The 16,065-nt window shown below is 42.9% G+C and overlaps 1 protein-coding gene across 1 annotated transcript; it reads right to left on the bottom strand.

Moving 5' to 3' along the window:
- Positions 1–491: 491 nt before the first annotated feature.
- Positions 492–14,843, bottom strand: RPE (ribulose-5-phosphate-3-epimerase). The gene is made up of 6 exons (XM_063428721.1): positions 14,659–14,843; positions 9,475–9,554; positions 6,821–6,960; positions 3,591–3,725; positions 1,902–1,988; positions 492–1,107 (listed from the first exon to the last, which is right to left on the bottom strand). The coding sequence occupies exons 1-6, from the start codon at positions 14,778–14,780 to the stop codon at positions 985–987; spliced, it is 687 nt and encodes a 228-aa protein (XP_063284791.1). The 5' UTR covers positions 14,781–14,843; the 3' UTR covers positions 492–984.
- Positions 14,844–16,065: the final 1,222 nt, after the last annotated feature.

Here is a 16,065-nt window from a genome sequence, read left to right as displayed (position 1 = left end):
ATGTAATACAATCTAGACTGCAAAACAAAAAAGCTTAAAAGGGGTTAACTATGAAAGTATGTTCATTACTTTTACACACCTAAAGACCTTTACATATTAGATTTTAAAACTACTGGTAACAACCTAAGAATATTCGGCTTAATGAAGCAGTATTGGTGTATTACATGCAGGGAGTTGTGACTAAGGCTGTATCAACAGTTATTTAACTCCTAAATGAGAGAATTAAGCAGTGAGACTGTAAGGGCACGATCTATACCAGGAGTGCAAAAAGGTGGCCATTTTAAAACTACAGCTTCCATAACTTTTTCTCATTCTAAAGGTATGCAATAAATCATGGGATTTGTAGTTCTACAACATGTGGGGATTTACTTTTCTTAAGCCAACCGGATCTATACAATAAAACTGCTTTATTAAATAAATTGTTTTGGTACGTATACTGTCCCTGTAAAACTTTTATCCCCCCCCCCCCCCCCCTCCCCAAACAAAACGCATTTGTTAATAAAGATGTTTTAATTAAAACCTCACAGGTGACAGGCCCTTCAATCCATTTTCCAACTGTTGCCAAGCTAATGCTATATGTAAAGACAAAAGGGAAGAAGGTTTAGTCACTAAACCAAATATTATTGAAAAATGACAAATAATTGGACATTTTAGACCAAAGAAGCTAAGCGGAGAAAAAAACCCCAAACCAAAACGGATTTCTCATTCGCTCTCCCTCCCCTCCTCCCTAAATTTTGGTGTAAAATTTGAAAGCCCTGTTGTCAATTCTTCACAATGCTCAGTTTACTAAATAAACCCAACACTAGTTCCTGTTCCTCAAATCAGTTTCTGTAGCCTGCAAGGTTTTAAGAGTTATTCCAGCTCATTACTGTCCACCCTGGTCTTGGTCCCAGAGCCACTTCTTTGAATTTGGAATGGATCCTCACTACAGTAGTCTGAACAGTGTACGGCGAGCGCCAAAAATAATTGTGCTTTCCATTCTCTTCATCGGTCCAGAGAGCGTTTCTGAGCAGCTTCACAACAGGCATTTCGTAGCAGGTTAATCACAGTGCGAGGATCATCGCTCTTCATTATGGCACTGCCAGAGACGATCATATTGGCTCCAGCCTGTACAAAGAGAAAGTATCTGAATTATACATATTCATGCCACAGCATATAAGGTATAATAATGCCTGCCTGTAGGCTACCGGTGGCTCTAAAACTCAATGCCTGTCTTCAGTGTACCCATCAATCCTGAAGATGTAAAGGTTTATTAGAAATTTTGCTTTTACTAGCGCAAATACAAATAACCTGTGTTTCAATTGGTTGTTCAGGCCCTACACACTATTTAAGCAAACAGGCAGCTGTTTTACTTGAATAGTGTATAGGGACTGAATAGCAGATTTCACAGCTACCTGTGTCTCAAAAATCGGTTTTCTTTGAAAGCGATTTCGAAACACTTGCTGTGCTTACTGGTGGCAAGACTACATTATTGGACACACACTGCAAAGTTAAGACTGAAGGGCAAATAAAGTAAAAAAATAAATAAAAGTATAAATGGGACGGTCATATCTGGTTATACGGCAATAGGCAAAAAGGAAGTATTTTAGAGTGGGGGAGCTGGGATAGAGGATCTAGAGTTAATATGCAAAATGCTGTGAACAGTCCATTGTCAAATATTGAAAGTTGCTGAACTTGTTAAATGGTACAAATGTTCAAAGCCCAATCTCTCACACATCCATGGGTAAGAATGCTCTCAATCTTGAAAGGTGCCAGGATCAGTTATCTAAAACTAGATACATATATGTAGTATAATATGAGCAGAGATGTCCATCACAAGCAGGGGATAACAAACCCCAGCAGCCACATAGTATGAAAATACAGCCATATGAGCATTGTATCCATGAAGCTGTAGTTCTCACCTCTGCACATTTATGTATATTATCTGGTCCTACACCTCCATCAACCTCAATATCCAATGAAGGGAACTGCGACCTTAGCCATTGTACCTGAAATAAAAAGGTAAATGTGAAAACTATTAATGATTAGGTGATGAAGTACCTGTAAAAGTACAAAACGTGTCAGTGTTGCTCAGTTGGTCCAGACATGATGTCAAATAAGAATAAATAATGTTTTTCATTTGTCTATGTAGTTTAAGGCATTTGATTTTTATTTTTTGCAGAAGAGTCCTGACTATTTAGCAACATATTTAAGGCAGACTGGAAATAACCACGTCTATTAACCGGCATCTTGCAGTAGGGCACACAAGTCTTATTCTTTATGAACACCAAGGTTAATTCTTTAGGAATACAGCATAGACATAACCAGGTTGCTCACACAAGGAGAGTCCTCTGTGTCAAATTAGTACAGAACAGTGTGACCCTGAATAGTGGGGACAGATCCAGGCACCATAATCACTTTAATGTGATGAGTTGTAAATGGTGCCTAGAGTGTAATATTAAGTGGTTCCTGAATTTTACTCTCCCTCTGTATAAGACACAAGATTTTACAGTTATTAAACTTATAATATATTAAATGTACACACTAAGTAACCCAACCACTACAGTTCATACTAGCAGCCGAGGTTAGCTCTTGCTTTTGTCAAACCAATAAATAAAAATTGATTTTTGAAACCACAAGTCTTACTCTGCCAGTTACTTGGCATTACTTCCCTTCTTGTGATTACTTCGTAACAAGACTCAGCTACATTTTAGAATGTAAACCTGAGTGGAGAAGAGGGAAAAAAAAAAATCATACTGCCATCTAGGGGCTTTAAGAGAGATTACAATGTTGAAATTCACATGTCGGTGGAAAAGCCTGAATAATTACTTGTCTCTACTGTGGTGCCTCAGCCTTTGCCGAGAACATGGAACATGAGAAAGCGAGGGGGGAGATGCGCTGTCCCACTTAACCCCTTAAGGACCAAACTTCTGGAATAAAAGGGAATCATGACATGTCACACATGTCATGTGTCCTTAAGGGGTTAAGCACGAGTACAATTTAATGTGTCCTGCTATTCTAAATCGGTCACCCAAAATTGGCAATCGCTGCACTTGGCCCATCAAATGCCACTGAATGATTCACAGTGTTGTGCGTGAGGACTCAAATGTAAAGATTTGAATTGCGACGTCTTTAATGAGGAAGCGGACAGCCACAAGAGGTGTGTTCTTGGCAATGTGCAAACATTGCCAGTGCTCAGAAACAGCATTAATTTACATAGTCAGACTGCAGACACAGATCTATATACGATTAAAGAAACAATCATTACAGCGCAATAGAGTGGTTATGGTGCCAGATGTCCACTAGTGCTCTCCATGGTAATAAATCAAACCATTTTTGAATGGCTTGACATTTGCATTGGTCTGCCTGCACGGCTTTTGGTCTTCACAAAATTATTTTTCTACGTTAAACATCAATTGTGTTCAACTTTTACCACCATTCATTGACTGAGAGTGTAAACCCACATTGCAAAAACTAGAAGGAATGTGGGTACTTTTAAAGATTGTACAAACAGTACTCTTGATAAGAGAATCACTTGAATAATTTTTAATTTGTCAAGAAATGTAAATGCCATTGTAATATGCTGGATAAAAATAATGGGCATAGATTACCTTTGGCATCATGTCTTCCATGAATTTCTGTCCTCCAAAGCCTGGCTCCACAGTCATAACAAGGGCCATGTCGATCTGACTTGCCCAGGGAGCAAGGTACTCCACAGTTGTATTTGGCTTAATACCAATCCCCACCTGGAAGAAAGACCAGTCACGTAAAACCCAACAGTATGCCTAATGTAGAGGTGATCTAATGACAGAGTGTAGAGAGGTATGTTTACTGCCATGTTCAGAAGGATGCTTTTACCAAATATAACCCAGGAGTGAATGGAGAAAGCAAATATTAGCAATTCTACACGAAACACAAACTCGATATATTTATTTATGAGAAAAGTAAAAATTTTGTTAATTTAGTACCACTGCCATATTTTGAGCACATGGGGAAAAAAAAAGAAAAGGAAAAAAAAGTCCATTAATTACCAAGGTAATTTTCTTATATTCAATACCACTTTTACCTAATCTGATGCACTGTTGAGAAAAGTATAAAAGATAAAAAGGTGTGTCCTACTGATCTCTTATTTCTCATACATCGGAATTTGATTTAAAAAACAAAACAAAAAAACAAACAAACCTGAATTTCACCAGAGACCAAGTCTTTAGTTTAATCACTGCATGCAGCCCCATTAAAAGGAAAAACACTTTGTTTTGTGTACTATGGAATGTAACGTGTGTGTGTGTAATGATTCCAAATGTTCTTCCTTACTGTAAGCAAAACATAAAAGAAAAAATAAAGTGTTAAGTAAAAATAATAGGTACTGCAGCTTACATTCTTCCTGTCATGCCCCTTGCTGCCCCCTGCTGTCCGTGTGCTTGGATGTGGTTGAGTTAGTTACTAAAAAGAGTCGTTAAGAATGAACAATGGAACTGCATGTTTTAGGCCATTTTGCTCAAAAAAATACAGAAGAATTCCCAGAATAGTGAACAAACACAATTAGCCCAACAGGGTTATTTACTGTGAGGGAATTTGTGAGAATTGAAAGTGAATTTAAAATTTAAAGCTAAAATAGCCAATCTGAAAACAAACAAACATTCTCCAAGTCAACTATATTTCCAATTTGGCTACTGTGGCCATAAATGTGAAATTTCCTTTGAATGCCCAATAGTTCTCACTAATAACCCCAACATACTTTTCTCCCAAACTCACTGGTGAGAATTCAGGTGACTCCCCACATTGGTCCACAACAGAAAAGTTTATGGTAGTACCATGTGCAACACTGGGACAGACACCAGAACAGGAGTTGCTAGGTGGGTATTTGTACCGTTTGCAATCACTTGCGAACTGTTAAAAAGGTTAAAATAAAACCACACATACAATATATGGACAATAGTACTGGGATACCTGACCATTACATCAATATTCTAAACTAAATATATGGACATTAATATGTAATTGGTCCCCCCCTTTTGCTGCTATAACAGCTTCCATTCTTCTGGGAAAGCTTTCCACAAAAGGGACATTTTACCCATTCACCCAGTAGAAAATATTGCAATCTCTATTCCAGTTCATCCCAAAAGGTGTTCAATGGGGTTAAAGGCCAGGGCTCTGTGTGGGCCAGTCACGTTCTTCCACATCAAAACACATCCAACCATGTCTTTATGGACCTTGCTTTGTGCACTGGGGCACATAAATGCTGGAATAGAAAAGAGCCTTCTTCAAAGGGTTCCCATAAAGTTGGAGGCATAGCAATGTCAAAAATGTCTTGGTATGCCGAAGCATTAAGATTTCCCTTCACTGGAAGGGGCCTAGCCCAACTTCTGAAAAACAGCTCCCTACCATTATCCTTCCTCCATCAAACTTTACAGTTGGCACAATGTAATCAGGTAGGCAGCATTCACCCAACCCAGACTCGCCAAAAGACAAGTTTGATTTGTCACTCCACAGAACTTGTTTCCATTGCTCCCGAGTCCAGTGGCGGCTGACGCTTGGCATTGTACTTGGAGATGTGAGGCTTGCATGTAGCTGCTCGGCCATGGAAACCCATTCAATGAAGCTCCTGCTGCTCTGTTTTTGTGCTGATCGTAATGCCAGTGGAAGTTTGAAACTCTTCAGCTATTGAATTAGTAGAGCGTTGTCGACTTTTACACACTGTGCGCCTCAGCTCTCAGTGACCCCGTTCTGTAACTTTACGTGGTCTTCCACTTTGTGGTTGAGGTGCTGCTGTTCTTAAACGCTTCCACTTTCCCATAATACCACTATAAAGGTGGCGCCCCACCACACTTGAATTCAATGATCTCTTCAGAACGACCCATTTGCTTTCACAAACGTTTGTAAATACAGCCTGCATTTCTAGATGCTTGATTTTATTCATCCGTGGCCTGATTGAAACACCTGAATTCGATAATTAAGAGGTGTGTCACAGTACTTTTGTCCATATAGGGCGGGGTAGGCAACCTTTTAATAGTTCTGTGCCAAAACAATATCTTTAAGATCTTGGCATGCTGGTCCTATTTTATTTTTAAATTGAGGTGTGTATGTTGCTGTATTCTGCTCGCGTTCTTTATGGGTGCTGCAGTTGCTTTCAAGTGCTGTCTTTGTGCGCATGTGGGCTGTTCTATTGTATATGTTTATGAGTAGTTTGTGGTAATGTGAATAATACCTGTGAATGTGGGCTGTGTATGGGGGCCGCTTGTGGAATTGTGTGGATGATAAGTCATACTGTGTATGTGTTGGTCTGCTTGCGGTATTGCATGTGAGAGGCTGCTTTTGGGGTTGTGTGCGTGTATGTAGATTGTCAATGGTGTTGTGTTTGTGGGGACTATGTGGGCTGTTATTCTGCAGCTTTAGCAGTGTGGCCGTCTTCCCTTGGGACCAGTGAGGACTGGGCTGGCCAGGTAAAGGTCAAGGGCAGGAGCTGCGATAGCTGCTTTAGTCTGCTCTATTCCAGTGCAGATTCCCATTCACAAGTGCTGGAAGGAAGTGATGAGATCACTTCCTCTAAGTGCTGCAATGTGTAAAATGAGGATTGTCCCTCACCACTTGTAATTACCACTCAGGTTTCTGTAGCAGATGTCTGAAATCCCACTGGGACTCCTGATAGGCCAGAGCCTGTTTGGCTGTGGCAGCCTTGAGTGCCGTGGAAAGGAACCTTAAGTGCCATAGGGTAGCTGACCCCTGATAAAATGTATGAGATGTCAATCCAAAGAGATACCGTACATATCGAAATCTGCTGAAAAAGTCAGCGGAGTAAACAGCACCCTCAGTCAATAACATTACATTTACTTAAAATTACCTTCATACCACTCTCCCTTATGTCTTTAATCAAAGCTCCTGGGTTGTCTGTGGCCTCCAAATGAAAAGTATACTGGTTCGCACCAGCAGCCGCCATTGGCTTCACCCACTGCTCTGGCTTAGCAACCATCATATGCATGTCTGTAGGGAAAAAGGTAATTTCATCAGGTAAGTTGAAATGCTTTTGAGCTTTCACTGCTAATTAAAACGGGCACTGTCCACCATTACGGAGTGCTGTAGTGCTTATGGTGCCGAAGCTCAATTTCACTGTTAAGTGTCAAACCATTTTCAAATGGTTTGACACTTTCCTGGCCACCATGGCCTAACTGCTGATTCATCGGCTGGTAACATAACATTATAAAATCAGTACAATGGCCAAAAACACATGGGTCTGTGTGTCCTTAAAACACATTATAGCTCATAGTAGAGCTATCAACCAAGTTTTTAATGCAGGGCTTGACAAATTTGTTTGGAATCTAGGAGCCAGCTAAAAAAAAATTAGGAGCCAGTTTTTTATATTTATTTTTTGTTTTTAAGGGACGCTATAGTCACCAGAACCACTACAGCTTAATGTAGTGGTTCTGGTGCCTATAGCCTGTCCCTGTAGCCTTTTCAATGTAAACGCTGCATTTTCAGAGAAAGGGCAGTGTTTACATTGCTGGCTACTAAGACCTCTAGTGGCTGTCACTCAGACAGCCAATAGAGAGGCCTGTGTCAGTGCTCTGCATGGACACGCTGAATGTTACCCATACAGAACATGCGCAATATCCTCCCAATGCTTTCCTATGGAAAAGCATTGGCTTTGCTGAGACCATAAAGATTGATGAACTCTGCAATGGGGGCGGGACAAGCCACAGCAAAACCCGCACATCGTGGTGAATAAAAAGGGTGAGTAAAAACCACCAATCGTGATCGCAGGTAACTAAACACACACACACAAGCCGACAGGGGCATGCACACACTGACAGGGGCATGCACACACTGACAGGGGCATGCACACACTGACAGGGGCATGCACACACTGACAGGGGCATACACACATACACTTTCTCAAACACAAATTTACATTTATTAATTTTTTTATTTTAATCCACCCAGCCTCCCTACCTTTTGGGAATGTTGAGTGGACGTTCCCTGGGGTCTAGTGGGGCTGCTCTCTATTCCTGTGTGAGAGGAAGCAGTAATCTACCATGCAGCTCCTCTCTGCTCCCGGCATCATTAAACAGCGCGAGGGAGCAGAGAGGAGCCGCTAGAAGATCACTGCTCCCTCGCAGGCTGCCCCATCCGACTTCCTTGATGCTCCACTGAGTCGGCCGCCTCTATGATGTTTAGGGCGGCCGGCTACAACTCTCACTCAGCCGGCCACCTCCATGAAGCTTAGGGCGGCCTGCTCCAACTCTCACTTAGCCGGCCGCCTCCATGCTCCCGCGGGTAGACTGCCGGCTCCATTATTTGCCCTTCCAAGCGTTTTAGATAAAAAGTTGACAAATCCCAGGTGCCCTGGCAAAATTATTAGTCGCCGTGGCGACCAGGGATTTGTCGAGCCCTGTTTTAATGGTTTTTTTTTCTGTACAGCAGCAAGTATAAAGTAGTCCTTATATTCAAACAGAATGAACGGGGTTCGCGGTCACATATATTACAATGTTCATCGCTGTATTGAGCATACACAAGAATGTATCATTCAATCCTAGGGGGAAGGATAGCCATGCAATCACCAGATTAACTCACTGAATGCTCCAGCATGTGCCAGGACATTACCTTACATGACAGATTTTAATTTGCTGATATATAAAAAGTGTCTTTTTAAAAGAACCACAGTAGCATTTAAAAAAAAAAAAAAAAAAAAAAAAAAAAATTTCTGAAGGACTACATTGGACCATGTATCCCTTCATGTGCCAGACATGTGAGGGTTTACTATAGAAAGAAAGCTGTGCAGCATGATGACAGATATCACACAAGTCAATGTTTATAAATTACTGTGTAAGTAGTGATGGCTCTGACAGCAATAACCATAGATCTAGCTTGTAAAAATAACAACTCACACTTCTTTAACCCCTTAAGGACCAAACTTCTGGAATAAAAGGGAATCATGACATGTCACACATGTCATGTGTCCTTAAGGGGTTAAGTCCCCAACTGTATTAGAATGGAAACATAAGAGTTGAAAACAGCAGCTTAGCTTTATAGATGAAATTACAATTTGGAAATAGTATACTGCGTGTTGATGGAAGTTTTTTTACTGGTCATGAGTTTCATAGAAGCGATCGGCAACTTATAAATGAAAGCTACATAAATAGCCAATATAAATTAAAGCAAACTGGATCTGTTGATCAATGGCTAAATTACCAAGGTGAACTGCATTTAAATCAGGTACTACTTCCAGGGTGCCATGGCTTGCATGCGTGTTTATGTGCCACTCACACTGTATCATGGGATACCGATAATTTGCATCATGCCATGCTCTGTCGTTGCCATCTCCAAGTTTAAAAAAATAAATACTTTTGCATAACTAATACATAACATTGAGACACATCGTAAGAGATGACAGTTCCTCTGTAAGGCTGTCAACACACCCATGAACATTTGGTTAGGCAAGAAAAGTATAAAACTGTGTACAAACTCAACTTTTAGTACAGTAACATCTTCAAAGCTTACCGAAAAACGGGTCTTTTCCCAGCTGTGTCCTTAGACATTCCACCACTGGATGTCCGAAGGTGATATTAGGAACAAAGTGCCTGTATCAAAAGAAAAATTATACTGGATGTTCATTTTAAAAGAATTTGTAAATGTCTAGAGGATAAAATATACAATATAGAAAGATTAACAGCTTAAACCCCATTTTCCAGTAAAAACAAGGATATCAGAGGGAGATTAAAAGAAATGAGTGCTTCATTACTGATTTATGTTTATCAGGACATGGTTTGGAACAGATTTTTTGTTTTGTTTTCTTTTGAATCGAAAACTATAAGTTCGTTTTTCAATTAGAAACAATATATAAAAAGGCTTTACTAGCTCTGAAAAAATTGCATTGCTGCATGCAGCTACGTACACTGAGACTACCGACTCCCCACTAGCAAAATGTCCAACCCAGAGGGGAGGAAGATACAGGAGGATTAGATGCTGCAAATAATGATTGAAGGGTTACTCCAACCTCCATGGCTACTTCTGTTTTTTGAAGTGGTCACAAAGCAGTATATGAAACGCTACACAGAGATAGAGATGTAGAGATATTAGTTATGGTAATTTGTGCAGGGGTCTAGTTACAACCCCGGCAGAAGTAACAGTCAGCCCGGAACTCTGTTCCAGACTGACTAATGTTAGTCCTGTGCAAAAAAATGATGCTTGCGTCACAACACACTGTGAGCTGGCGACAGTTGTAAATCAGCTTTTGTAATGGTCACCTCCCTTCCATTCTCCTTACACAGTGAAGATAAGCCCCACCTTATGTTCTAGCATCACCAACATGCAGTGCTCTCTTCATCCTGGTCTCCAAGCATACTAAAAGGAAAGCCCTCCCCCCTTGCCTACCCCTCTACCAGTTCAATGAGAAGCATTTGATTGGACATCAGAGGGACTTTTGGTCGTCTGACGCAGGACGTCCTCACGCTCTGCATGAAGACATCCAACGTCATTTAAAACTTCATAGAAAAATGTCGTGCAATACTTTCCAGTAGGATAGTCCTAATGCAGGCATGGCACTAGCTGCGCATAAGCTTAGGTCCCGCACCCCACGAGGTGAGGCGGGGAAGGAGCAGAGGTGGAGCCTGCCCCAGCATCGAGGCATATCGGCGCTGGAATCCGGTGACAGAAGGGTTTTTAACCCTTCCAGTGCCACAGGGAGGAGGAGGCTTGCAATCCTAGCACTATAGCTTCCCTTTAATGCAAATTCAAGTAAGAGGAATCAAAAGGTTGGACCCTTTGAAGCAGAGATGAAATCATTATCTGTACCCTGCTCTCACTGCACACGTTCCCCTTACAATGTACAGTGTGTCTGTACAGGAAACACTCCTTAAATCACAATTTGGCACGGGAAGGCACATGATGGATTTAAAGCAAAAATGGATTATCCAACAGATTTCAACTTCACCCTAATAATTCCATCATAAAACTCAAAAACATGCTGCTTTTTAAAATCTTTCTAACTAAACACCATATTAAAATAAAATAACCGAGCTGTGACTGTAGCAAAGTTGAAGATTAGAATTGGTTTTCCTAAACCAGCTATTTTTGGTCTAACTTTTTGTTATTCAGTTTACAATTCAGCACAACTTTTCCACAGCTACATTCAAGAGCCATGTAAGGCAGGCATTATCTTTTTGCAAAATAGTAGTTCATTCATCGTTGTCAACTGATTGTTTTTAGCCAATTAAACAATCTTGCACAGATTTGACATCCGCTACAGGCAGCTCTTGCAGACTGGAAGCAGCTTGGTGACCGAGCAGAACCTCGAAAAGAGTAAAACCATGTGAAAATGGTTTGAATACTTAAAGTGGGCTTATACCTTGGTGGTTTCGTCAGAGTCTATACAGATGTTTAAATTGCAATTGGATAAATACTTGCAAAAACATAACATACAGGGATATAATTTCTAATTAGTGGGCTAATAGCTGCTTGATCCAAGGAGACATCTGACTGCTATTTTGGGGTTAAGAAGGAATTTTTTCCTAGTTTGTTGCAAAATTGGAAGTGCTTCAGACTGGGTTTTTTTGCCTTCTTTTGGATCAACAGCAAAAGCATATGTGAGGAAGGCTGAACTTGATGGACACAAGTCTCTTTTCAGCTATGTAACTATGTAACTATCCCGGCATCGTAACCACTACAGCAGACTATAGTTTTTAGAGGGTGCTTGGCATGTTCCATTGTCTAAGTTCAAAGCCTGCATGTGTAGCAAATACTACTCCTAGTATGGCATTACTGCTCCTACACAGCTGCTGCGGCCAATTACAAACACTGCACTACTCCCCCCAAACAGCTGCAAAGGCCAATTGCAAAGATTTACACTGTTAGGCTCACAAACAAGTATAATGGAATGTCTAACTGGTTATGTCAGAGGCTTTCTAATAGGGTAAAGGTCTCCCTCATGTCAAAGCCCTGTAATACTTACACTTCCATTGGAAATATACTCCATCATGGACCAGCACTAAAAGGTGGTGTAAATCATTTATTAGTAATAAGAGGCCTCAAAATTTCAGGTTCCACACTACTAGCCTAAAAGTTACTAGCCACTGTAAGCCTAACTGGGGGGTGAATTTCTACTCACCAGGGCTGAATTTTAACTCGCCACTGGCCCCTGTTAATACTATTTTTGGCCCTTCCTCCCTCCCCCCCCTTTATCAGAATTGTACAAACAAATTATTTTATTAAAATATTTAGCAAGAATATGGTATATAAAAACATTACATGGCATGTAATACAGTATATGTAGCAATAGTTAGAGGGCCATGTTCTTGGGGCGTGAGGACTACATTGGAAAAGACTCATGGGGGTTAAGTTTAAAAGTGTTCCTGTGACTTAAGCAATACAGTTATGATTATAATTGTCGTTATACATCTGTCACACTAGCTGTTAATTGTTTTTGTTTCTAATTATAATGTATTTTCTCACAAATTAGGTTTCAATATAGGCACAAAAGTGCACATTTGTTTCCTAAACTACAGTCCTTCACCATCCTGTAGATGTCCATATGTGCACAGGAAGAAAAACTGCAAACGTGAGACTAAAATTTGTTTGACATCTTTACACGGCAGATACGTGCGAAGGTAATTACAAGACCAAACAGAGCATGCTTAGCACTAGAGTATTATTCATACATAGCTCACATTCTGAAGGAACTTTAACTGATACATGAGCCAAGATAAGAGATGTTGCAACTATAAGGAATATATATGGGAAGTTATAGAAAAGAGGGCTCATTATAAAGGAAACACTTTTTTTTATATATATATATATATATATATATATATATATATATATATATATATATAAAACCTAAAGTAAAGAGAGGCTTATATTTTAACACACATTTGCTATTGAAAGCAGTTTAAGTCTCCCTAATACACAAGTCAATAACTGTGCCTGAGTCACTCATTGGTAAAACAGACCACACCAAAGTAAATTCACTGTTACTGTTTACATGCGGCTTTAAGGTAGAGACTGAGATTCAGAAAATACTTCACCGAATTTCTTACACCTTTGTTACTACATATTAATTTACTATTACAATTGTTCACTATGGTTTACTACTGTAATATTGTACCTGCAGTTACTTGTAGTTATTAATAATCAGGCTGATAGAATATGACTGGCAAATATTTAAATTGTACAACAAATGGCTACTCTGCTCCACCACTCCTCCACCCCCCTTTATTTAAACCATAGGTACCCACCACGTATGCTATGCATGCTCCCCATGCAACTCGGTCTCAAACCTTCTATTAGTAGATATAGTCCCTTGTCCTTGTGCAGAAAGGAGATACATGGCTCACCGTGTGCCCCGCAGCTCCCCCAGGCTCACCGTGTGCCCCGCAGCTCCCCCAGGCTCACCGTGTGCCCCGCAGCTCCCCCAGGCTCACCGTGTGCCCCGCAGCTCCCCCAGGCTCACCGTGTGCCCCGCAGCTCCCCCAGGCTCACCGTGTGCCCCGCAGCTCCCCCAGGCTCACCGTGTGCCCCGCAGCTCCCCCAGGCTCACCGTGTGCCCCGCAGCTCCCCCAGGCTCACCGTGTGCCCCGCAGCTCCCCCAGGCTCACCGTGTGCCCCGCAGCTCCCCCAGGCTCACCGTGTGCCCCGCAGCTCCCCCAGGCTCACCGTGTGCCCCGCAGCTCCCCCAGGCTCACCGTGTGCCCCGCAGCTCCCCCAGGCTCACCGTGTGCCCCGCAGCTCCCCCAGGCTCACCGTGTGCCCCGCAGCTCCCCCAGGCTCACCGTGTGCCCCGCAGCTCCCCCAGGCTCACCGTGTGCCCCGCAGCTCCCCCAGGCTCACCGTGTGCCCCGCAGCTCCCCCAGGCTCACCGTGTGCCCCGCAGCTCCCCCAGGCTCACCGTGTGCCCCGCAGCTCCCCCAGGCTCACCGTGTGCCCCGCAGCTCCCCCAGGCTCACCGTGTGCCCCGCAGCTCCCCCAGGCTCACCGTGTGCCCCGCAGCTCCCCCAGGCTCACCGTGTGCCCCGCAGCTCCCCCAGGCTCACCGTGTGCCCCGCAGCTCCCCCAGGCTCACCGTGTGCCCCGTAGCACCCCATGCTCACCGTGTGCCCCGTAGCACCCCATGCTCACTGTGTGCCCCGTAGCCCCCCATGCTCACGGTGTGCCCCGTAGCCCCCCATGCTCACGGTGTGCCCCGTAGCCCCCCATGCTCACGGTGTGCCCCGTAGCCCCCCATGCTCACGGTGTGCCCCGTAGCCCCCATGCTCACGGTGTGCCCCGTAGCCCCCCATGCTCACTGTGTGCCCCGTAGCCCCCCATGCTCACTGTGTGCCCCGTAGCCCCCCATGCTCACTGTGTGCCCCTTAGCCCCCCATGCTCAATGTGTGCCCCGTAGCCCCCCATGCTCACTGTGTGCCCCGTAGCCCCCCATGCTCACTGTGTGCCCCGTAGCCCCCCATGCTCACTGTGTGCCCCGTAGCCCCCCATGCTCACTGTGTGCCCCGTAGCCCCCCATGCTCACTGTGTGCCCCGTAGCCCCCCATGCTCACTGTGTGCCCCGTAGCCCCCCATGCTCACTGTGTGCCCCGTAGCCCCCCATGCTCACTGTGTGCCCTGTAGTCCCCCATGCTCACTGTGTGCTCTGCATCCACATCCAATGCAGCCCTCTCTTGCAGGGTCCCCGAGCCCAGCAAGCCCTCTCACCCGTCCATCACATCCAGGTGCAGGTAGTCAGCCCCTGAGCTCAGCATGCGCTCACATTCTGTGGCCAGGCGAGACAGGTCACTGTTCAGGATGGACGGTCCGATTTTACAGCCAGACGACATGTTTGGACACTGCTGACTGCAACACTATCCCCACGCTTTCCACCCGCCGCGGTGCGCTCACGGGAAATGTAGTTTAAAAGGGCGGAGTCTCTATGTGTGAAGCAAGGCGAATGAACTACATTTCCCGGTGTAATTCCCAGACTCCGGCCCACAGCCACTCAGTGCTCTCTCTCTCTCTATACCAGCCCCCATCTCCTCACTGTCACATTTGTAGGATATTCACTAACAGCTTCCTGGAAATATAAATGGATTTCATATGTAGGGTGTCTTACTAAATCCTCACTGCATAGTGTATTACTAAATACTCACTGCGGGGTTTATTAATATACACTCACTGCATAGTGTATTACTAAATCCTCACTGCAGGGTTTATTACTAAATACTCACTGCGGGGTTTATTACTAAATACTGACTGCAGGGTTTATTACTAAATCCTCACTGCGGGGTTTATTACTAAATACTCACTGGCCTGCAGAGTTTATTACTAAATCCTCACTGCGGGGTTTATTAATATACACTCACTGCATAGTGTATTACTAAATACTCACTGCAGGGTTTATTAATATATACTCACTGAGGGCTTTATTAATATATACTCACTGCAGGGTTTATTACTAAATACTCACTGCAGAGTTTATTACTAAATCCTCAATTGCGGGGTTTATTACTAAATACTCAGTGCATAGTGTATTACTGAATCCTCACTGCGGGGTTTATTAATATATACTCACTGAGGGCTTTATTAATATATACTCACTGCAGGGTTTATTACTAAATACTCACTGCAGAGTTTATTACTAAATCCTCACTGCGGGGTTTATTACTAAATACTGACTGCAGGGTTTATTACTAAATACTCACTGCAGGGTTTATTACTAAATCCTCACTGCGGGGTTTATTACTAAATACTGACTGCAGGGTTTATTACTAAATCCTCACTGCGGGGTTTATTACTAAATACTCACTGCATAGTGTATTACTGAATCCTCACTGCGGGGTTTATTAATATACACTCACTGCATAGTGTATTACTAAATACTCACTGCGGGGTTTATTAATATATACTCACTGAGGGCTTTATTAATATATACTCACTGCGGGGTTTATTACTAAATACTCACTGCAGGGTTTATTACTGAATCCTCACTGCGGGGTTTATTACTATATACTCACTGAGGGCTTTATTAATATATACTCACTGCGGGGTTTATTACTAAATACTCACTGCAGGGTTTATTACTGAATCCTCACTGCGGGGTTTATTACTATATACTCACTGAGGGCT

Source organism: Pelobates fuscus, chromosome 8, assembly GCF_036172605.1.
Source record: "Pelobates fuscus isolate aPelFus1 chromosome 8, aPelFus1.pri, whole genome shotgun sequence".
Taxonomy (NCBI): domain Eukaryota; kingdom Metazoa; phylum Chordata; class Amphibia; order Anura; family Pelobatidae; genus Pelobates; species Pelobates fuscus.
Note: the sequence above shows the minus strand (reverse complement) of the source record. Positions and strands in the feature narration are given on the sequence as shown.